We start from the raw sequence: 24563 nt of genomic DNA, 5'->3' as shown, positions 1-24563 counted from the left end.
TCCTTGAGTCAGAGAACACCTTGGGGGTTATTTACAAAAGGCAAGTCGCTGTAAATCTGAGGGGTAGATCTGAAATGGGGGGAAGCTCTGCTGATTTTACCATCCAATCATATGCAAGCTAAAATGCTGTTTCTTATTCTCCTTGCATGTCTCCCTCAGATCTACAGCGACTGCACCTCCAAGTGCACTTTTAGAGCACTTGGAGGTGCAGTGCAAAGTGAATTTGCCTTTCGTAATTAACCCCCCCGTGTATATCTGCAGTTACCTTACTATATGCAATATCTATGTTGTAAATTGTGTTCAGGTATAAGGAAGTCATTAAATAAAGTATGACTTGCATTCTTCAGAGAAACTGTTTTACATGGGTTACTACTTCATCTGTTGTGACATTATGAATTTGATTTACTAAAAAGGAATATAGGTTGTTGATCTAAAAAAAATATTGTTAAATTTGCAAAGTATATATTTACTTTAAATGAGAAAAAACTGCGCTATGGCAAATTAAGCATAAAAAACATAGGCAGCAGTACTGGTGGAATAAACACAAATATACACAAATAAAGAGAAAACTGCGTCAAATAAATCAGAAATATAAAAGGGTAAGATAATCCCAAGGGTGAAAAGGTGCCAGTAAACACAGTCGACCATAGATTGTACAAGGCCAGGAAATCCAATCAAGTGACAACGCGGTGCTTGCAAACCGGAGTCCCACCACCATAGATAAATTGGCCGCTTACCAAATATAGGCCAAAACGCACGGCTGCTATGACCTAGCCGCGGCCTTGCTTGTGTGCAGTATGGGATGGACCTCAAAACCAATGCGGACACCGTGGACCCTCCTCCAGTACCAGTCTCGTAGCTAAGTGATAGGTTCAGTACAATATGGATCGACCAGCTCGCAGACAACCAAATGACCTGTCTAACAGTATGCGTTAAAATTTTGTCCACGCGCGTTTGCAAATGCATACGTGAGCCACAGAGCCGCATCACGGCACCCTGGAGTCTGTGGTCCTAACACTAAACTAAGTAATAGAGGAAAAGAGATTTCTTTCAACTCCAAAAATGGAAAGGTTTCTTCACAGTAAGAGCTGAAAAAATGTGGAATAGACTCCCTGGGTACTGACATTTATAGGTAAAGTTGATTCTCCTGCTGTAGCAAATTGGATCATGCTCTGCTGGGGTTTTTTGCCTTCCTCTGGATCAACTGTGGGTATATGGGATTGTATGATATTATTATTATTATTTTATTCCTTATGGTTGAACTTGATGGAATTGTGTCTTTTTTCAACCTGACTAACTATGTAACTATGTAGCTTTGGCTGTTATACTGACTAAGGATGAGCTCTGGCGTGTTCGCATAGAACACGTGCAGAGCCCGCCAGGAAGTGTGCACGGCGCTGCGCTAATAACAGCCAGGGAGACATTTCACGATCCCCGCAGCCGAGCATTGGGCCAATGTCTCCCTGGCTGTGATTAGCACAGCGCCGTGCACACTTCCTGGCGGGCTCTGCACGTGTTCTATGCGAACACGCCAGAGCTCATCCTTAAAACTGACTTTTGTCGTAAAGGGGTTGATTTACTAAAACCAGAGAGGTGCATCAGGTGCATCAGGTGCAGCTGTGCATGGTAGCCAATCAGCTTCTAACTTCCGCTTGTTCAATTAGGCTTTGACAAAAAAACAAAAAATGGAAGCTGATTGGTTTCTATGTACAGCTGCACCTGATTTTGCACTCTCCAGTTTTAGTAAATCAACCCCCAAAATGTCCTTAAGCCCAGGTTCACACTGGGTACGATTTGCTTCGATTTGAGATGCGATTTCACTTGTGAAATCGCATCTCAAATCGGCGGCATTTGCCGGCAATTGTCGGCAATGACATTGTCCTAATCGGTGCGACGCCGCACACCGATTTCAAAAAGTAGTTCCTGTACTACTTTTTGTGATTTAGGGCCGCGATTTACATAGACATCTGTGCAGAAACCTGCACAGATGTCTCTTAAATCGCGGCCGAAATCGGGACTGCCAGCGGGAGTGAAATCGTGCGAGTTCAGCTGAACTCGCACGACTTCACTCCCGCAGCCCAGTGCGAACCAGGGCTAAAGTGGAGTTCCACCATAAAAATCAACTTTCTGGCTGTTACTAGGCAGATTTCATAATCTGCCAAGTTCCTGGTCCTAGGTGGTTCAACGTAAAGCCACTTGGATCTTTTTTTACTGGAAAGCTGATCACTGACTTGACACCAGGATAATGGCTGCAGCATACTGCCCAGAATGTATAAATACATACATTGGGCAGCAAGCGATTAACTGATATTCACTTTACAAAATAAAATATCTTTACTCTTTAGTAAATCAACCTCAATGTGATCAACTGATAAGTGACTAATGCTTGAAACTCCATAAATGCACCTGCTGTTTGACTTGAATCCACTATTTTTTTTTGAGTCACTGGCCTGGAACAAGTATGAAGAGATTACATTTCTGGGATACGCTCATGTCTGTTTCACTTCACAAAATCAGTAGTGAGGCATACTGTACATAGGGTGGCAGCCAGCTTGCATCTTCATGAACAGCAATGATGGTTTACTGCATATATCACTTTCCTGAAAGGATCCTTGACAGTGGAGGTAAGGTCACAAAAGCTTACAGTAAGCAAGAGCAATGTATTGTGATACAAATTAAAACATGTCAGCTCAACAAGTTTTCAGAGATTGCAGTGTCTACACAACTGACCATATGTTACTTGTTTGAAAGGGTGTCAACTGGAACCTTTTTTTCTGATACGTGATTAGAGAATTAGCTCTAAGGCCTCGTACACTCGACCGAGAATCTCGTCGTAAAAGAAACTTTGTTTTCCTCGACGAGTTTCTTGACAGGCTTGTCGAGAATCTTGTCAATCTTTCCTTGCATACACACTGTCAAGATAAAATCTCGTCGTTCTCAAACGCGGTGACGTACAACACGTACGACGGCACTATAAAGGGGAAATTTGATTCCATTGGCGCCACCCTTGGGGCTGCTTTTGCTAATCTCATGTTACTGTGTGTTAAGTAAAAGTTTGGTGAGAGACGATTCGCGCTTTTCAGTCTGTTACAGCTTGACGAATGTGCCATCTCCATTACGAAAGCTACTTTACCGAAGGTGCGCTCCCGTCTCATACTTTATTCTGAGCATGCGCGGGTTTCTAAGCATACACATGAACGTGTTTCTCGTCGTAAACCAGCCCGACGAGAAACACGACGAGGAAATTGAGACTTCCGACGAGAAAAAAAGAGAGCATGTTCTCTTCTTTTCTCGTCGAGATCCACGACAGTTTTCTCGACGAAAAACATACACACGACTGTTGTGGCCTGGTATGTTTCAGGAGGGGCGCTCGCTCATCCCTACCCCCTTTCCTGACCGGCTGGGCTGCGTGCTCGGATAAGGGTCTGGTATGGATCTTGGGGGGACCCATGCCGTTTTTTTATTTGAAATTTGGCGTGGAGTTCCCTGTTCAGAACGGAACACATGTGTGAATCAGATGCGTGCCCATAGAAGATAATGGGCCTGAATTCGCACCTGAACCTCACAGCAATGCCTAGAAAACGCACACAAACTGAATTTGCCTTTCGTAAATAACCACCACAGTCAGGGAACACATTTAAGCCCTTTATCCCCCCCAGTGTTAACTCCTTCCCTGCCAGTGACATTTATACAGCAATCAGTGGCTATTTATAGCATTGATCTCTGTATAAATATCAATGGTGTCAAAAGTGTCCAATCTGTCTGCCGCAATGTCACAGTCACGATAAAAATCGCAGATCACTGCCATTACTAGTAGAAAAATAATAATAATAAAAATGCCATAAATCAATAACCTATTTTGTAGGAGCTATAACTTTTGCGCAAACCAATTTTTTTTAATATATATTTGGGATATTTATTATAGCAAAAAGTAAAAAATACATTTTATTTTCAAAATAGTCAGCCTTTTTTTTTGTTTATAATCGAAAAAAAAAAAAAACCTGCAGAGGTGATCAAATACCACCAAAAGAAAGCTCTATTTATGTGAAAAAAAATGATCAAAATGTCATTTTGGTACAGTGTTGCATGACCGCATAATTGTCAGTCAAAATGAAAGCTGAAAATTGGCCTGCGTAGGAAGGGGGGTAAAAGTTCCCTGTATTGAAGTGGTTAAAATCCAGTAGTACACTGTCTCACCCTGCTCTGAAAATGCTCAGTTGCTCTCTATTTGTAGGCACTGCCAAGTTTGTAGATTCGATCTGCTGACAGCCTTAAAGCGGAGGTTCTGTGGGAAAACGTTTTTTTTTTTTAAGACAAATCTGCTGCTGTTCCTATACTAATTATTTTACTCACTAGTGCCGTTCTTGCAGCCGCCAGGATCCTCGTTTCCAAGAAAATAATATTTTATAAAATATTATGATGGACATTGCCATCTTAATTGTGGGCTGAAGCGATCCTGTACCCTTTTCCGGGATGCGGCGAATGCTGATCTCCCAGCATTCACCGCGTAATCCCGCGCATGCGCAGTGTTGACGGCGAGCCGCGCCGTCAACACTGCACAGTTACCATCACAACGGCGGGCGGCGTCCTGAAAAGGACACGCCCCGCTGTGTCCATCACACTAGTGCTTCTCTATCAGCGCTTTGCGAGTCACGTGACCCACCTCCCGCGTCACGTGACTGCCCAGCTAGCGCGAGACCAGACGCCTAGCTATTTCTGAGGATGTGCTGTGATTGGCCTGAACGTCACTCCCTGGACACCATACAATCTGCTCCCACAATGCACAGAGCGGTCGGGGAAAAGAGCAACACGCCCACTCCCCGTAGGGATGAATACCCGGAAGTGGAGCAGATTAGAGGTAAGGGAGCATCGTGGACAAAAAATGTAAACAACATCAATCTTTAATGGCCTGAAGTGTATAAATGCAGTAAACTTCGTTTTGAGGGTGAACCTCCGCTTTAAGGTTGAAGTAAACTCTCCAATCCTTTTCAGCCAATAAGGAAGCTGCCATCTTGGCCTCTGTTTAATATTCAACTGCCATGAAGCTGCACCTGTGAACAGTTATGGCTCCAGTCATTGAATGATTTGAGGCTAGATTTACACCTATGCATTTTTTGTGCTTTTTGCATTTTGCAGATTTGCACTATAAAATGTGTTCCATAGGGAACCATGTTAAATGGACTGTAGTGCAAATATGCAAAATGCAAAAAGCACTAAAACTGCATAGGTGTGAATCCAGCCTGACAGTTTGGTTGAGAGCACAACCATTCTGACAGTTACATTTTTCGGCCTAATAAATGTAACAGTTTTTTTTAAACTGTTTAGTTGATGGGTTTACTTCAACTTTACTTCAACTTTAACTCATGCACACAGGACGTTTCAAAAACACCAGAGCCGCAACCAGCAAAAAGTGCTGTTAGCCATGTTTTTGAATAGCGTTTATAGGCGTTAGCGTTTTTTCAGTAAAAACACTCCCTAGAATGTAACAACGTCTAAAAATGTAAACGACGTGGCTAAATGCGACTTACAGCATTTTACAGCATTTAGGGGCGTTTTTAGAGCTCAACAGCCCCTGCTTCTAGATGGACAGGCTGACGTTTTTGTCTACTGCTCCTAAACGCTTATGCCTCCAAACGCCTCTGACAGAATAGGTGTTATTTACGAAAGGCAAATCCACTTTGCACTACAAGTGCAAACTACAAGTGCAATGTGCACTTGAAATTGCACTTAAAGTGCACTTTCGTATATATATCCCCACAGTGCCATATTGCAAAAAATTGCATGAAAAGAGGTAAATCTTCCAGAGATCAGGTGGTTAAACACTACTATTCCTTTACAGCCAAGAAAGCTGCTTCTGTTTGATCAGTTATGACACCAGCCATTTGATGGTTTGGTTGATGAGGACACAAGCAAATGTGACAGTTGGAAATACTGGCATTTAATGGATGCAACTGTTCTTTGAAACCGTTAAATGGATGGATTTAGTCCCGCTTCATGATTTACGTCTGTTCAGGGACTCTGGGCTTCAGTAAAATGGCAGCCTCTAGCAGGAAGAAACAGGAGCAATGCTGGAGGCAATTTACAGCACGCACTAAATTTTGGTAGCATAATTATTAATGTGGAATGTATGTTCCTTGATAAAGAACATTATTTTTAAAGTTGTTATGGGTAAAGTTCCACTTTATAGTATTACTCTCAATGGTTGTTTCAATAGTAATAGCAGTTGTGGTGCGTCCATAAGGGGTGCATGGGCACCACCCCCTTTCTCCTGCCCAGGGCCGGTTTTGCTCTCCCTGCCGCCTCAAGGCCAGGTTTCCGCAATGCACCCCCTCTCCGCCAACCGAACCCCCCCCAAATCAACAGGGAATGGCAACCGGATGGCAGGGGCGGCACGGTTAGTTCAAATATTTATTTATTTATTACTTTTTTTTTTGTAGCTTGTCGCTTACTTTTTTTTATTTTTGTAGAATTTTCTTATTATTTTTCTTATTATTTACTTTTTAATTACTTTTTTATTTTATTAATTAAATTATTATTTCTTATTATTTATTCATTTTTTTAGCAATTTTTTTTTACTTAACTTTTTTGCTATCACACAGGAGAAAACAATTCCCTGTGTGATAGCAATTGGAGGTGACATGTTCTCTTTATTGACCCTGTCACCTCTAAAACAGGAGTCCTAGCACTGTGCTAGAACTCCTGTCACAGCTGAGATGGGAAGTGTTATACCTGAAGGGTTCCACATGTACTGGCTCTCCCCTCTCACTGTGTACATCGGCAGCAGGAACAGGAGACAGACTCGGTGGCCGGGGGGAGGACGGAGTCCCGAAGACAGAGCCAGCAGAGAGAGGTATGTGGGGTGGGGGGAGGGGAGGACGGACGGGAGAACACATTTTACAAGTGATTTCGGCGACATCGCCGCAATCACTTGTTAACGAGCGAGCAGATTTCCCCATAACTTACTGCCCTTAACTGTATGTTCAGGGCGTCAGGGGAATCTATGCCACTGCCGCCCCTTGGCTTCCTGCCGCCCCAAGGCCTGGCATCAGTGGCCTTGTGGGAAATCCGGGCTTGCTCCTGCCACCTCTCTATCACCAAAGATAGATTCATGCATTGCATGAATCTATCTATGGTTGCCGCTGCCACCTGCCATTTAGGTGCCCGACCCCTTTTCGGCGCTGGGCACCTGAATTACAGTGGCGGGATTTTTTTTGGAAACACCTGATGAGAGCCATAGGCTCTAATAGGCGCCCAAAAAGGTTAACATCTGGCACTCAGCGTTGTGATAGAAAAGCGAATGAATGATACTGCTCCTTCACCGCTCCTGCCCATAGAAATCAATGGGACACTGTGGCTATCCCGCAGAGGCACATTGTGGGCCTAATTGCGCCGTGAAATTAGAGGTAAAGCGCTGCACCTCCCGCCCCAGTGTGAAAGGGGCCTTAGGGTCAGTAGCAGAGGCAATTCAAAGACAAGGAAAGACTTGTCACATGCTCAACGCTGTATCCTGGCCTAGGCCAACAAGGCCCAGGCCTAGGGCAGCACTTTGCAGGGGGGCAGCAAAAAAAGAGTCCCACTGGCTTGCGCTACACTGTTAGGCGAATGGGTCTAGCGCCCCCATAAAGCGGCCGCACTGCTTCCGGTATGCAGGTGACCGGCATTCCGCAACTGTGGTGCGGGGGGGGGGGGGGGGCGCTGCTTCAAATTTTGACTGTCCTATCATCCTGGACCACAAACCTTCCTCACTGTGCTCTGTTTTTGCTGCACCTTTGGCATAATATCTTCTTAGTCCTCTCCATAAAATTATCAGAATTTATCAGAAATGTGTGCTTAAAGTAGAACTATAGGCAACACTCAGTTTATTTTTTACCATCCCTGTCCCATTGCAGAGATTTCCCTTCACTTCCTGCCCTATAGCAAAACAGGAAGTGAGGAAATATATGCAAATTAAGGGAATCCATTGCCCCCCCCCCGCAGGCCCTCAGAACTAGTGTCCCCACTCGAAAATTTCGGGGTGGGGGGGGGGTCTTAAACAGCAAGGGTGTGGCTTTGACAGGAAGGGGTGGGTCATATTTAACCGCTTAAGACCTGGACCAAAATGCAGCTAAAGGACCTTTCCCCTTTTTGCGATTCGGCACTGCGTCGCTTTAACTGACATTTGCGCGGTTGTGCGACGTGGCTCCCAAACAAAATTGGCGTCTAAAACGGAACCCCAAATGGGACAGGGGTTAAATCCTTTCACGATATTCCATTCCACCCAAGACAGCTTATCGACACTCCACAATCAGGCAAACGAACACGACCCATAAGAATTCCCCCCAGAAACGAGACACACAGCTCTGTTTGAGGTTCAAAACAGGGAATGAATCTTTATTATCTGCACATGGTAACACATTTCTCTTCAAAATACATGCCTCCCACCCTTGGAAAACAGGGTGGGTTAAATTGTCCAATGACAATGGTGATACAGGTCAGGTGTGTTCAAACTTCTCCTTCAGTAAACAGTCTTAGCAGGGGGGGGGGGGTGCTGGAGTGACCCCCCCCTTTCCTCACAGCAAGACACTTTAACATCCCATAATAGGTATCCAGACTGTCTACCAAGCTCCAATCCACATCATTCACCACAGTAGCAGACTAAATTACCACAATAGACAATAGGATGCAATCGCACCCCACCCCTTTCATCACAGCAAGCTTAAAAGTACACATCAGCCAACACACAATATATATACAATATATACAATATCTGACCGCATTAAATGTGACTAGCACAGACCATAGTGGGGTTCTCATTCACCCTGTGCCCCTAAAGTGACTCCCGTTACAGCGTCCCACAAATAGAGCTTTCTTTTGGTGGTATTTGATCACCTCTGCGGTTTTTATTTTTTGCTCTATAAACAAAATAGAGCGACAATTTTGAAAAAAATTCTATATTTTTTACTTTTTGCTATAATAAATATCCCCCAAAAATATAAAAAAAAAAAATTCCTCAGTTTAGGCTGATACGTATTTTTCTACCTATTTTTGGTAAAAAAAAAAATCGCAATAAGCGTTTATTGGTTGGTTTGCACAAAATTTATAGCGTTTACAAAATAGGGGATAGTGTTATTGCATTTTTATGAATTCTTTTTTTTTACTACCAATGGCGGCGATCAGTGATTTTTTTTCGTGACTGCAACATTATGGCGGACACTTCGGACAATTTTGACATATTTTTGGGACCATTGTCATTTTCACAGCAAAAAATGCATTTAAAATGCATTGTTTATTGTGAAAATGACAATTGCAGTTTGGGAGTTAACCACTAGGGGGCGCTGATGGGGTTTTTGTGTTCCCTGAAGTGTGTATACAACTGTAGGGGGGTGTGGCTGTAGGTGTGACGTCATCGATTGTGTCCCCCTATAAAAGGGATGACACGATCGATGCTGCCGCCACAGTGAAGAACGGGGAAGCCATGTTTACACACAGCTCTCCCCGTTCTTCAGCTCCGGGGACCGGTCGCGGGACTCCAGGGGCGATCGGGTCCGCGGGTCCCGCGGTCCCGGAGCTTTGGACCCACGGCTGGGTACTAGTACAGGACGTACCTGTACGTACATGTGCCCAGCCGTGCCATTCTGCCGACGTATATGTGCAGGAGGCGGTCCTTAAGTGGTTAAATTATGGGGTGCACAAGCTTAGTCAGGCCTAGGGTAGCACAAAACCTAAATACACTACTGCAGCCCCAGACGAAGTGCTATGACCACGAAACGCGTCGGGAGGACTCCACTGCCGCCCCATTTGTATACAAAGTGCTTTTAACTCCAGCTAAATGTAAGTTTTATAGCTGTAATTAAATAATTCCATTTTAAACGGGATTACGCTATGTGGCCTCTTTTCTCCTATCTCCATATACCATTAACACACTGTGAGGAATAACCAGCCTGGGGACTCTATCGTCAGCATAGTATCCAGTCTCTTTCCATCCACTTATCTCATAGAGGATACGATGATCGGTTGATGTACTACTCTGCCTTGGATCGTATATGACACCAGTCATTATAAGCCTCCCTTGACTTTCAGTGGCATATGTCATCTTAAGTCAACACGCTCCGGTAAGCCTGCATTGCTTTCGGTGGTGGTTTTATCACGTATTGGAGAAGTCACTCATCTCATCCATTCACTTTTTCACTAGATTGATTTTGTTTTGGTTTATGTGAATATTTTCATCGAACTATTGTTGATTGAATCACTTTTTGCATTTTGGCACCAACCAACAGGCGCAACAGTTCACACTGCACCACGTGCCCAGCGGCACCATATTTATTTCCTGCAATATGGGACTTGTATGTTGTTGATGCACATTCTGTTTATAATTGTTATGTGTTTCACATTCTTTGGCAATTGATTTTCATTATTGACAGTCAGTTTGAGCGCTACACATTTATTTTCCTTTTCGCTTTTTATTCAAATGCGCGGTGTGAGTAGCTTCCATTCACTTATTACTGGCAGCGCAGGGTATCCACCTTTTTTTACACTACTGCACATGCTCCTAACATTTGTTCAGAATCACTTAAATGCAAGTTTCTGTCATGTGTGGGAGACACATGGGATGTAACTAGAAAATTGAATGACAGTTCAACAGCCCATGAGAACTTTAGGGTTTTGATGTAGAGAGGGAAAGGTGTGGGTAGTATTCCTATAATGAGTTGCGTGAAAAAAAAAAAATCATAAATAGGGGACATTTATCATGAGAAAATAATTAGGACCAACAAGTACACAAAATATAGAAAGTCTTGTTCGTTGTTCGGATCAGTGTTAGCATGGACTTTAACTGTCCCTGCTAACAATAGGCATCAGATTTTTTTTTTTTTTTTTTTACAGAGATGTTTATTGGAAATCAAATCAGCATTACAAAGTCATAGAGACATATTCATTGACATGAAAATGGTAGCAGTGCATGGTCTTATTCCCAGAGCACCTGGGACACATCACAGTATACACTGGATATTCACAACAGCAACCAGGACACTCCATAAGCATAATGGTTATAGTTTCTATACCCGTATCAATGCCCTGAATAAATGAAGGGTAAATCAAACCGGGGGGGGGGGGGGAATAATATTAAAGTAAGGGACACTGTCCCATGCAATCTCCCCATTCTGGTTCAGTTATACTAGCCATTGGCATCTATCCATCCCGACCAAATTTTGTCAAACTTTGCTGGGTATTGTCTGCTCTGATAAGTTAGTCTATAGGGGGGGAGCACCAAGTTTCTCTGGTGGGCGGCTCCATCAACTTCCATCTAAGGAGGCTTTCCCTCCTGGCATAGACCAGGAGGAAAGTCAAACAAAGCTTAGTGTATCTGTCTTCCTGTAAATCCTCCATATGACTGAGCAGTAGGGTCAAGGGATCTAGCGGGATCCGCATGCCATACACCCCGTTCACGGTGTCAACAGGCATCAGAATATTTAAATGCATAATAGAAAATTACAGGTATTTTCAAGATATTACTAAATTTATTATATTTTCCTTTTTTTGTCATGTAGGTAGATAAACCATGTATCAGCCAGAAATGGATAAAGGATATCCAGCATCAGCACCATCTTACCCACAGCCAGGTTGGTATATAGAAATGTATTTTTAATGATGGATAACACTTATCCTGTATGGGTGGTTGTAAATGATGTGTTTTTACCCCCAATGTGGTTCCTGTTAAAGTGGTTCTAAAGGCTTATGTTTTTTTTTTTTTACCTCCATGCATTATTTGCATGAAGGTAAAAAAAACTTCTCTGTGCAGCTCCCCCCGAACACCCTAATACTTACCTAAATTCTATCGCGATCCTGCGATGTGCACAAGAGCCTTGGCTCTCTCCTGGGACTCTCACTCCCCATTGGCTAAGGCAGCAGCAGGAGCCATTGGCAATCACAGCCAGTGAGTCAATGAGAAGAGAGAGGGGCAGAGCCAAGCCGTGGCTCTGAGTGTGAATGGACACACAGAGTAGGGGCTCAGGAGCGAGCCTGCTCGGGTGCCCTCATAGCTAGATTTTTGCTGTGGGGCACTTGGCAGGAGGGAGAGGCCAGGATCATCCGCGGGGAATCCGAGAAGAGCAGGATCCGGGCTGTTCTGTGCAAAAGCATAAGCAGAGCAGGTGATTATGACATGTTTGTTATTAAACAAACCAAAAAAAAAAAAAACAGGAGCCTTTAATATCACTTTTAGGGATGAGGATCTGAGTGTTTTGGGTCACCAAAAGGAATGATATTAAAGCGTTTGTTACCCCAACACTTCATATTCCTGACATGTATTGTATGAAAAAGTATTCTGTTCTCTTTGTATTACTTCCTCTGTGTGAAATCCCTGGTGTTCCTGTCAGTCCCCCTGCTTTTCTATTAAAAACTAACCACACTAAGCAGGAGAGCACACCGTGATCAATTCTCTAGTTGTGCTGGGATTTAGTGAAAATTAACAAATAAATAATAAGATCACTTCACTTTTCACATGATTCATCAATTCCATATAATTTATGGCATATCAAGTTCTCTTGTGTCAGGTTGACTTCTGATTTGCACCTGCATAACAGTTTAAAAGACTCAAGCATATAATTAATTTATAAATGTAAAGGATATATCCGCTCTAGGAACTCAAATTTAATTAGCAGCTGTGCACTATAACTTAGACACCAGGCACAGATAATATATGTCAAAAAAAAGCAGAGCTAAAAAATAAAAGTGAATTTGTGCGAATACAAATATCAAAATATACTAATATGCAGACAATTCATTATATATAAACAATAATAACTGAATAAAGTTTGAAGACACATATGCAAAACTACATTGTGCAAACAAAAAGTTCATATAAACCTGGATTCTATCAAAGAAAGTCCCATGGGAGAAGAGTGTTTGGAAATGACAATCATACACCTGATGGCGTGACACCTTCACCATAATAAAAAATGGAGGCTTACCGGAAAACCAGTGACCCCTCTTACTCAGAGGTCACACAGTGCTTGGTTGGATCGCTGATCCACTAAGAAAGAAATCCGGACATTCCTCTCCTATGGCTGTGGGTGGTATACACCAGGAAGTTCACAGCAACTCAGAATACAATACTAGGAAGCCTCGCTAGCAGTATGTTTAGGAGACAAAAAGACTACACATTGGGGGTTATTAAGAAAGGCAAATCCACTTTGCACTACAAGTGCAAACTACTGTACAAGTGCAAAGTGCACTTGAAATTGCACTGAAAGTGCACTTGGAAGTGCAGTCGCTGTAAATCTGAGGGGTAGATCTGAAATGAGGGGAAGCTCTGCTGATTTTAGTATCCAATCATGTGCAAGCTAAAATGCTGTTTTTTATTTTCCTTACATGTCCCCCTCGGATCTACAGCGACTGCACCTCCAAGTGCACTTTCAGTGCAACTTCAAGTGCACTTTGCACTTGTAGTTTGCACTTGTAGTGCAAAGTGGATTTGCCTTTAGTAAAAGACCCCCATAGTGTGATACTGTCTCAATATCAGGTTTAATAAACAGTACACTTACATAAAAGTCCAAACTATGATCATGTCACAATCAACAGATCAAACAGAAAAATTCCTTGTGAGTTTTAAACAGCGATTGCACAGGCACAGCAGCATGTGTATGTATGGATTACAGCGATTGTTTCGTCATAAATGACATCATCAGGGGTGTCATTTATGACGAAACGATCTTAGGGATAGTTACCTACCCATGCTGCTGCGCCTGGTGTATATGCTACAAGGGTTCATTCTTTTTCATTTTTGTTCCCATTAAAACTAGATTTTAGAAAAGAGAGAACACCATTATTCACTTCACAGCCTTAGTTGGTTATTTATGAGAAACCTGTCTAGAATTTAATTTTTTGCATGATATTGTTTTAGTTCTGACCAAGATAGAAGAAGTAGCAGGAGTGTCAGTATTAACAGGGATGTTGAAATCAGTGGCATCTTAATAGCATCATGGGCCCCTGGGCAAAGAAATGCATTGGGGCCCAAACAATGAATATGGTGACCTGCGACTTGCTACGCTGTCTGAGTCTGAAGATGGCAGAGGTGGGTGGAGCCAATCTAGTTTTCCAGCCACGGAGGCCACGCACTCTGAATGCTGGGGCGGCGGCGGCCTCTGACGTCACTGGTTGCTAGGCCCGAGATTCTAGCAACCAGTGCAGTCAAGTGGCATGCTACAGCTTCGGAGGCTTGGCGCCCCTTTTCTGCAGCATCTTACAGTGCCGGGGTGCTGTGCACCCACCTGGGATCGGCCCTGCCCGTCCTGATGGGGCCCCATGGACACCTGGGGCCCCTTGGCTATGCCCAGGTGTGCCCACTGGATAAGATGGCCCTGGTTGAAGTCACCAAGAATGATTGTGGGGATTTCAGAAGAGAGAAAAGTAGGGAAGCCAGGCAGAAGTAGTCAAGAATGGCTGATACTGGTCCAGGGCGTTAATATGAACTATCACAATTACTGTGAAAAATAGGCAGATTAACTTGATATCTATGCTAATAGCTGCTTTAAATTCATGTGTAAATTTACTATGCATATTCAATTTGTTTGTGAAGGTGTAGGAGCTGCTTATCCACTCCCTCCACCCTATGGAGTACCTCAACCAACAGGTAAAGTTATATCAATATTCTTATCAAATGCTTTACAAAGTTTAGTAACAAAAAAAAGTCATCAAAATAAATATGTGTGTGTGCGCATATACTGTATATAAGAGAGAGAAATCGGACTCAAATCATGCACTTCTACTGAAAACCATTTGAGCAGCACCCAGTCCCCATTTCCTATGCCTTTTGTATAGAAGAATCTCTTTAACAATACAAATTCTCAGAAGGAGCCAGGAGTAGAGTTTCCAAGTTAAAGGAGTTGTAAATAAAAACATATTTTTTTGCTAAAATGACTGTTTACAGGGTATAGAGACATAATAGTTAACTGATTCCTTTTAAAAATGATTAAAAATAGATAAAAATCTATCATATAATGTACCTACAGTTTCTAGTTTCGTTTTTGCATGTTTCCTGCTTCTGTGATGTACAGAGCCACAGAGCCAATACAGAGCAGTGATGGTTTGGAAAACGAAACTGATTGGTGCTGTGGGGTTTTAGACACACAGTAATCACACCTCATTGAAGTTAGTGACCACAGAGAGAAAGCTCCCAGTACTGTGGTTATCAGGAAACAGACAACCAGGAAGTGTGGAGATCAGAGAAGAATTACAGCAACTTGAGAGCAAAAACGAACAATGAGGACATGAAAACAGCACTGCATTAAGGTAAAGGAAGCTATTAACCAGTTAGCAACCGCCCTATAGACGAAATACGTCTACAAGGCGGTTGCTTAATTCTAGGAGGGCGTCAATGTACGTCCTCCTAGAATCGTGCTCCCGCGCGCCCTGTGGGGCGCGCACACGGGAGTCTCCATGACCGCCGGGTCCTCCGGACCCGACTGATCACGGATCACGGTAAATCGCCGCTGATAGCGGCGGTTTACCACGTGATCGCTCCGTCCAATGACGGAGCGATCACTAGTAAACAAACCGGCGTCATGTGATGACGCCGGTTCCTCCCTCTCCTCTCTGTACCGAACGGTACAGTGTGAGAGAGGAGAGGGGAGAGAGCGGAAGCAGCAGCAGCTGCTGCTGCTGCTGCGGGCTGGATCTGTGACACATGCAGTCACAGATCCAGCCATCGATCCCTCCCTGTGCAATACTCTGCAGTACCAGCCATACTCTGCAATGCCCCCACACTCTGCAATGCCCCCACACTCTGCAATGCCCCCACACTGTGCAATACCCCAAAATACTCTGCAATGCCCCCACACTCTGCAATGCCCCCACACTCTGCAATACCCCAAAATACTCTGCAATACCCCAAAATACTCTGCAATGCCCGCAATACCCCGCAATACTCCGCAATACCCCGCAATACTCCGCAATACCCCGCAATACTCCGCAATACCCCGCAATACTCCGCAATACCCCGCAATACCCCACAATACCCTGCAATACCCCGCAATACTCCGCAATACCCTGCAATACCCCACAATACTCCGCAATACCCCACAATACTCCGCAATACCCCACAATACTCCGCAATACCCTGCAACGTCGTCTATGGGGATTTTTAAGTAGCGAAGTTTGGCGCCATTCCACGAGCGTGTGCAATTTTGAAGGGTGGCATGTTGGGTATCTATTTACTCGGCGTAACTTCATCTTTCACATTTATGCAAAAGAATGAAGAAAAAATTATTTTTTTTTACAGAATTTTCAGTCTTTTTTCTTTTATAGCGCAAAAAATAAAAAACCCAACGGTGATTAAATACCACCAAAAAAAAGCTCTATTTGTGTGAAAAAAAGGACGAAAATTTTATTTGGGTACAGTGTTGTATGACTGAGTAATTGTCATTCAAATTGTGAGAGCACCGAAAGCTGAAAATTGGTCTGGTTATTAAGGGGGTTTACGTGCCTGGTGGTCAAGTGGTTAAGATAAAAAAAAAAAATACTTTACAAACCCTTTAATAAGCACGAGACACTCGTCCCATCCACTTTCCGGCACAATAAGAGGGTACGATTCATAAATTATATAAGATAGGAAGGCACAGACATAGTGCAAACAGTTTTTTGCAAGTTTATTCACAATCCCCGCTATAAATCACACTTACAAGAATCCACATTAACCAATTAAGGACCGGAAGATTTGCCCCCGTATTGACCATGCTATTTTTTGCGATACGGCACTGCATCGCTCTAACTGACAATTGTGCAGTTGTGCAATGTTGTACCCAAACAAAATTTTCTTCCTTTTTTTCCCATAAATAGAGCTTTCTTTTGGTGGTATTTGATCACCTTGGCGGTTTTTATTTTTTGCGATATAAACAAAAAAAAGCGACGATTTTGAAAAAAAACACAATATTTTTTACTTTTTGCTATAATAAATATCCGAATAAAAAAAAATCTTCATCAGTTTAGGCCAATATGTATTCTTCAACATATTTTTGGTAAAAAAAAAAAAAATCGCAATGAGTGAATATTGATTGGTTTGCGCAAAAGTTATAGCGTCTACAATATAGGGGATATAGTTTGGCAGTTTTTAGCGGAACTGCGACATTGCAGATCGGACACTTTTGACACTTTTTTTGGGACCATTGACATTTATACAGCAATCAGAGCTAAAAATAGCCACTGATTACTGTATAAATGTCACTGGCAGGGAAGTGGTTAACACTGGGGGGCAATCAAGGGGTTAAGTGTGTCCTAGGGAGGTGTTTCTAACTGTGGGGGCAGTGTATTGACAGGGAGTAGAGAGAGATCGCTGTTCCTGATCTCTAGTAGATGATAGGCTCAGCAATGGCGTGCTTCTGCTAACAAAGCAAACAGAATATTGACATGCATTAAAAAGGGCATTACCTCAAGAGATAAAATGAGAATTCTCCCACTCTACAAGACACTGGTCCGGTCTCACCTGGAGTAAGGATTATGTCCAGTCCTGGGTACCAGTCCTCAGGAAGGATGTACTGGAAATGGAGCGAGTACAGAGAAGGGCAACAAAGTTAATAAAGGGTCTGGAGGATATTGGTTATGAAGAAAGGTTACGAGCACTGAACTTTTTTCTCTCTGGAGAAGAGACGGTTGAGAGGGGATATGGTTTAAATTTACAAATACCATACTGGTGACCCCACAATAGGGATAAAACTTTTCTGCAGAAGGGAGTTTAGTAAGACACGTGGCGATCGGGACCCCCCCCCGCTACATGCGGCGGTCGGGTTCCCTCGGGGAGCGATCCGGGACGACGGCGCGGCTATTTGTTTTTAGCCGCTTCGTCGCGATCGCGATCCGGAGCTGAAGAACGGGGAGAGCCGTGTGTAAACACAGCTTCCCCATGCTTCACTGTGGCGGCGTATCGATCGAGTGATCCCTTATATAAGGGAGACTCGATCGATGACGTCAGTCCTACAGCCACCCCCCCCTACAGTTGTAAACACACACTAGGTGTACCCTAACTCCTACAGCGCCCCCTGTGGTTAAATCCCAAACTGCAACTGTCATTTTCACAATAAACAATGCAATTTAAATGCATTTTTTGCTGTGAAAATGACAATGGTCCCAAAAATGTGTAAAAATTGTCCGAAGTGTCCGCCATAATGTCGCAGTCATGAAAAAAATCGCTGATCGCCGCCATTAGTAGTAAAAAAAAAAAAATTAATAAAAATGCAATAAAACTATCCCCTATTTTGTAAACGCTATAAATTTTGCGCAAACCAATCGATAAACGCTTATTGCGATTTTTTTTACTAAAAATAGGTCGAAGAATACGTATCGGCCTAAACTGAGGGAATTTTTTTTTTTTATATATGTTTTTGGGGGATATTTATTATAACAAAAAGTAAAAAATAATGCATTTTTTTCAAAATTGTCGCTTTATTTTTGTTTATAGCGCAAAAAATAAAAACTGCAGAGGTGATCAAATACCACCAAAAGAAAGCTCCATTTGTGGGGAAAAAGGACGCCAATTTTGTTTGGGAGCCACGTCGCACGACCGCGCAATTGTCTGTTAAAGCGACGCAGTGCCAAATCGCAAAACCTGGCCTGGGCATTAAGCTGCCTAAAGGTCCGGGGCTTAAGTGGTTAAGGCCCCTTTCACATGTGCGGACCGTTCGTCCGTTTTTTACAAGTCCGTTTACGGACTTGTAATGCATCCCTATGGGATTGCAGACGTTAGCGGATGATGCATCCGCTAACGTCCGCAAAGATCCGCGTCCGTAAAGATCCGGTTTTTCGGACGGAAGAAAACCCTATTTTTCTTCCGTCCGGCGGATCAGATCGGATGAATATAGACAGACGGTCCATATTCATCCGATTCCCCATAGGGGAGAGCGGAGGAAAGACAGGGCGGTCTCTGCACAGTGTGCGGGGACCGCCCTGTCCGCCGACAGCTCAGCGGGGATTACGGATGATCCCCTCTGAGCCGACGGACACACACACACGGAGCGGACACAAAAACGGTCCGCTCCGTGTGAAAGGACCCTTACTGTAAGAGCGGCAAGGATGTGGAATTCCCTTCCACAGGCAGTGGTTTCCAGTGGGGAGCATCAATAGTTTCAAAAGACGATTAGATAAGCACCTGAACGACCACAACATACAGGGATATACAATGTAATACTGACCTATAATCACACACATAGGTTGAACTTGGACTTTTTCAACCTCACCTACTATGTAAACTATGTAAACTTCCCTGTCAGAATGAGAATCTGTCTTTTTACATTGACAGATCCCTGTTCTGGCTCTGAGGAGCGATCACCGGTCGCCGGCAGACATTGCGGCCACCGGCCACGCGCATCAGCTTCGATGTCGATACCAGGGGCACATGCGCCCTCTAGAGTCTTTAAAGCGCCCACCGTACAGCTACAGTGAATTGCGCAGGGAAGCCAACCTGCCTCCGTACAAAGACGGCGGCTGGTCGGCAAGTAATTAAAAAGGGTTTTACATATACTGTCAATTGCCAGCTTACCACCGCACTTGGCGAGACTCTGGCATGACAACACAGGCTCGGCTCTTCCTCCTAGATACGTATATGGTGAGGTGTTGCATTACACTGTTTTTTCGTACATTGGTATACATGTGTAACTTATCTCCATATCTCCCCAAGCATGCAAATGACAAAGCCCTGTTGGCCTTCTCATTGCATGGATTGGTTTATGGCAAGCACCAGGCTTTAGTTTGGGAACCGCTGCTCCAAACTATCTGAGCTACCAAATTGGGATATTTACATTGGTATACATACATTGAGACCTACCTAGAGGCAGACCCATACTCCTTAAATGTGCAGCAACAAATCAGTAGCCCAACATTTCTCAAGACAGCTAGAGGATTTATTTACTAAAGTAAAATCCACTTTGCACTACAAGTGCAAACTACACTTGAAATTGCACTGAAAGTGTACTTGGAAGTGTAGTTGCTGTAGATCCAAGGGGGACATGCAAGGAAAATAGAAAACAGCATTTTAGCTTTCATATGATTGGATGATAAAATCAGCAGAGCTTCCCCTCATTTCAGATCCACCCCTCAGATTTACAGTGACTGCACAAGTGTACAAGTGTACTTTCAGTGCAATTTCAAGTGCCCTTTGCACTTGTAGTGCAAAGTGGATTTTCCTTTCATAAATAACCCCCAAAGTGTTTTAGGACTACTGGGCACTACAACATATCCTTCTCTATTACATGGAGGGGGAGGTGTTTTTTAATGTCATTTCAATAACAGTCTAAGAAAAAAAAAGTAAACAGTGCGGTGTACTGGGATTGACACATCGGCATAGGGGGTTATTTACGAAAGGTAAATCCACTTTGCACTACAAGTGCTCTGCAAGTGCGCTTGAAGGTGCACTGAAAACGGAAAATTTATATCAAATACTTACCGTAAATTTCCTTTCCTGATGGACTCCATGGCAGCCTACATGTGGGTTAATCCCGCCCCTCATACCACATAGGACCCTTCTCCCATAAATCTTTGCTCTGGGCCAGAGGCCGTGTTCCATAATTTAGCCTACTCCAGCCACTGGGAGGGAACTCCTGCTGCCATGGAGTCCATCAGGAAAGGAAAATTACGGTAAGTATTTGATATAAATTTTCAGTTTTCCTGACAGACTTCATGGCAGCCTACGTGTGGGAAATAACTAGCCATACACACCCGGGTGGGCAGAGTGCTGGACAAAAGAAAAAAAAGGTTTAATTGGCACCATCAACAGACAATATACGTAAACCAAAATTAACGAGGCTGGCTCTACGCAGTAGTGTGCCTTGAACGTGTCAATTGAAGACCACGAGGCCGCCTTGCAAATAACTTCTGTAGCCACGTGACCCATGATTAAGACACACTTCTAGTTGAGTCAGCATTCACCGTTTCTGGAGGTGCCAAGCCCTTGGCTTTGAAGGCCCACTAAATGGCCTGAACAATCCATGCTGCGATAGATCTGGAAGAGGCACACAGGTGGTCGGTCTGACGGAAAGAAGCTGTAGCTTCAAGATACTGACTCAGAGCTTTTCCAATATCTAAGGGATGAACACTGGAATCCTCGGTAGATCTGAAAGTTGGAAGAGCAGTCTCCTGATTGTCATGAAACACAGATGCTACTTTGGGTTTTAAACCCAACATAGGAATTATAAAAAGGTTAAAAATGGCTCCTTGCATCCCAGAGAGCTGATTTCAGAGACCCTCTTGGCCGATGTTATAGCCACCAAGAAGGTAACTTTTAGAGAGAGTCATTTGATAGATGACTGATCTTCATGTTCCAACTCTCTACCTGAGAAAAAAATCCAGGACAAGGGGAAGATCCCAATTAGAGAATCTTGTCTTTTTCTGAGGTCTGAGCTTTATTGCTCATCTAAACAACTACTCAGTAAGAGGGTGTCTAGCCCAGGAAACACCTGTAATGGCAGAGATTGCAGAGACTTGGACTCGCAGCGAGCTGACTGACAATGAGATCCAAGCCTGATCGTAGGAAGCCCAGGATATCATGTATCTTTGGGTTATTGCAAGAACCTGCAGTGGAAGTGGTGTAGTCTGCAAACTTTTTCCAAATCCTCTGGTAGACCCTGTTGGTGCCTTCTAGTGGCATTTAATAATGTGGAGATGGCCCTACTTGGACAGCCTATGGCCTCCAACCTTCCATTCTCAAGAACCAGATCATCAGATGTAGATGGGCTGGCGGGCATGGATGTCAGTGGCGTCACTAGGGTTGGTGTCACCCGGTGCGGTAAAATATGGTGTCACCCCCCCCATAATAACATTTTTCAAATATTTTTTACCCTACTGTTTGCTCTCTGTTCTCCTTTCTTCCCCTTTTCCCTCTCTCCCTATCCATCTTTCTTGTTTGTTCTATCCCTTCTTCTTTCTCTCCATTTTTCTTTGTCCCCTCCCCCCACCTCTCTTTCTCCAGAACCGGAATTCACATCTCAGGAGCCTATAGGCCAGGGGCGTACCTAGAGCATTTGGCACCCGGGGCGGATCCAATATCTGGCACCCCCCCCATGTTAAAATGTAAAAACACCCCACTGTGCCCCCTGCATACCTCTGCATCCTTCAATATCTTTTTGTTACTACTGTGTACCCCTCTCCACAACTGCACCTCTGGACCACTTTACATTGCACAGCACCCTGCATCACTGGACCCCTTTACATTACACAGCCCCCTGCATCACTGGACCCCTTTACATTACACAGCCCCCTGCATCACTGGACCCCTTTAAAATTACACAGTACCCTGCATCACTGGACCCCTTTACATTACACAGCCCCCTGCATCACTGGACACCTTTACATTACACAGCCCCCTGCATCACTGGACCCCTTTACATTACACAGCCCCCTGCATCACTGGACCCCTTTACATTACACAGCCCCCTTCACCTCTGGACCCCTTTACATCTCACAGCCCCCTTCACCTCTGGACCCCTTTACATTACACAGCCCCCTGCATCACTGGACCCCTTTACATTACACAGCCCCCTGCATCACTGGACCCCTTTAAAATTACACAGTACCCTGCATCACTGGACCCCTTTAAAATTACACAGCACCCTGTATCACTGGACCCCTTTACATCTCACAGCCCCCTTCACCTCTGGACCCTTTTAAATTACACAGCACCCTGCACCTCTGGGCCCCTTTACATTACACAGCACTCTGGACCTCTTTACATTACACAGCCCCCTGCATCACTGGACCCCTTTAAAATTACACAGTACCCTGCATCACTGGACCCCTTTAAAATTACACAGCACCCTGTATCACTGGACCCCTTTACATCTCACAGCCCCCTTCACCTCTGGACCCTTTTAAATTACACAGCACCCTGCACCTCTGGGCCCCTTTACATTACACAGCACTCTGGACCTCTTTACATTACACAGCCCTCTGCACCACTGGACCCCTTTACATCATATAGCCCCCTGCACCTCTGGACCCCTTTACATTACACAGCACCCTGCACCTCTGGACCTCTTTACATTACACAGCCCCCTGCATCACTGGACCCCTTTAAATGTACACAGTACCCTGCATCCCTTTACATTACACAGCACCCTGCATCACTGGACCCCTTTACATCTCATAGCCCCTTGCACCTCTGGACCCCTTTACATTACACAGCACCCTGCATCACTGGACCCCTTTACATTACACATCCCCCTGTACCACTGGACCCCTTTACATCACATAGCCCCCTGCACCTCTGGACTCCTTTACATTACACAGCACCCTGCATCACTGGACCCCTTTACATTACACAGCACCCTGCACCTCTGGACCTCTTTACATTACACAGTACCCTGCATCACTGGACCCCTTTAAAATTACACAGCACCCTGCATCACTGGACCCCTTTACATCTCAAAGCCCCCTTCACCTCTGGACCCTTTTACATTACACAGCACCCTGCACCTCTGGACCCCTTTACATTACACAGCACCCTGCACCTCTTTACATTACACATCCCCTGCACCACTGGACCCCTTTACATTACACAGCACCCTGCACCTCTGGACCCCTTTACATTACACATCACCCTGCATCACTGGACCCCTTTACATTACACAGCACCCTGCATCACTGGACCCCTTTAAATCTCATAGCACCCTGCATCTCTGGACCATTTTACATTACACAGCACCCTGCATCACTGCACCCCTTTTACATTACACAGCCACCTGCACCTCTGGACCCCTGCATGTTTCACAGACCCCCTTCAGTGCAGACACCCCCCTCAGTGCAGACACCCCCCTTAGTGCAACCCCCCTTCAGTGCAAAACCCCTCGGTGCAACCCCCCCAGTGCAAACACCCCCAGTGCAACCCCCCCCCTTAGTACAACCCCCCCAGTGCAAACCCCCCTTAGTGAAAACCCCCTCAGTGCAAACACCCCCTTAGTACAACCCCCCCCTCAGTGCAAACACCCCCCCTTCAGTGAAACCCCCCCAGGTGCAAACACCCCCCCTTCCCATTCAGTACCTCAAATAATCGCAGGCAGTGCCACGGCACATGGACAGAAGGTCCCCTCGGCCCCTCCCCCTCTGTACACACAAACAGAGAGGAGGGGGCTGTGCCTGTGTGTCGACTGCCGAGCACCGATAACAGCCCGTGGCTGTGAGAGGAGGGGATGGATGGTGCTGCGGTGTTACCCCGCAACCCCCCCTCCTCTTGTACCGCGGCGCTTTGCGCTCTGATTCCGCGGCGCTCATCGCTGCAGTCGCGGGGGGGCCGCCCCCCCCACATGTCAGCTAAAAAAATATTTATTTATTTTTGAATCGGGATGGTGTCACCCCTCTAGTGGGTGTCACCTGGTGCGGACCCCCCGCACCCCCCTAGCAATGCCTCTGATGGATGTATAATTGCCCCTTTTGATAGGAGATCTGGTCTGAAGGGTAGAGGAACTGGGTCCCGGAAGCTGAGTTGCATCGCAGTGAAAACCATGGCCTGTTTGGCCAGTACAGGACTATTGCCACTATCTCTGCTTCTTCTATCCTGAGCCTCGACAGAAACCAGAGAATGACAGGAATCGGGGGAAAGGAATAGGCCC

General features: G+C 44.7%; 1 protein-coding gene across 2 annotated transcripts in view; it reads left to right on the top strand.

Annotated features, from left to right (window-relative positions):
• The window catches only part of LOC120943596 (lipopolysaccharide-induced tumor necrosis factor-alpha factor homolog), a 116340-nt gene that overhangs the window by 46238 nt on the left and 45539 nt on the right, over positions 1-24563 (top strand). Inside the window, exons 1-3 of one of the 2 annotated variants that reach the window (XM_040356973.1) lie at positions 9904-10091; positions 11526-11597; positions 14555-14608. In XM_040356973.1, the coding sequence (XP_040212907.1) occupies positions 11537-11597; positions 14555-14608 (115 nt within the window). In that variant the 5' untranslated portion in view covers positions 9904-10091; positions 11526-11536. Of the gene's footprint in view, positions 1-9903; positions 10092-11525; positions 11598-14554; positions 14609-24563 lie in introns of those variants that run through there. The other variant, XM_040356972.1, reaches the window with a different exon arrangement.

Source organism: Rana temporaria, chromosome 6, assembly GCF_905171775.1.
Source record: "Rana temporaria chromosome 6, aRanTem1.1, whole genome shotgun sequence".
NCBI lineage: Eukaryota > Metazoa > Chordata > Amphibia > Anura > Ranidae > Rana > Rana temporaria.
The sequence above is the reverse complement of the archived record's forward strand: the minus strand, read 5'-3'. Positions and strand labels throughout refer to the sequence as shown.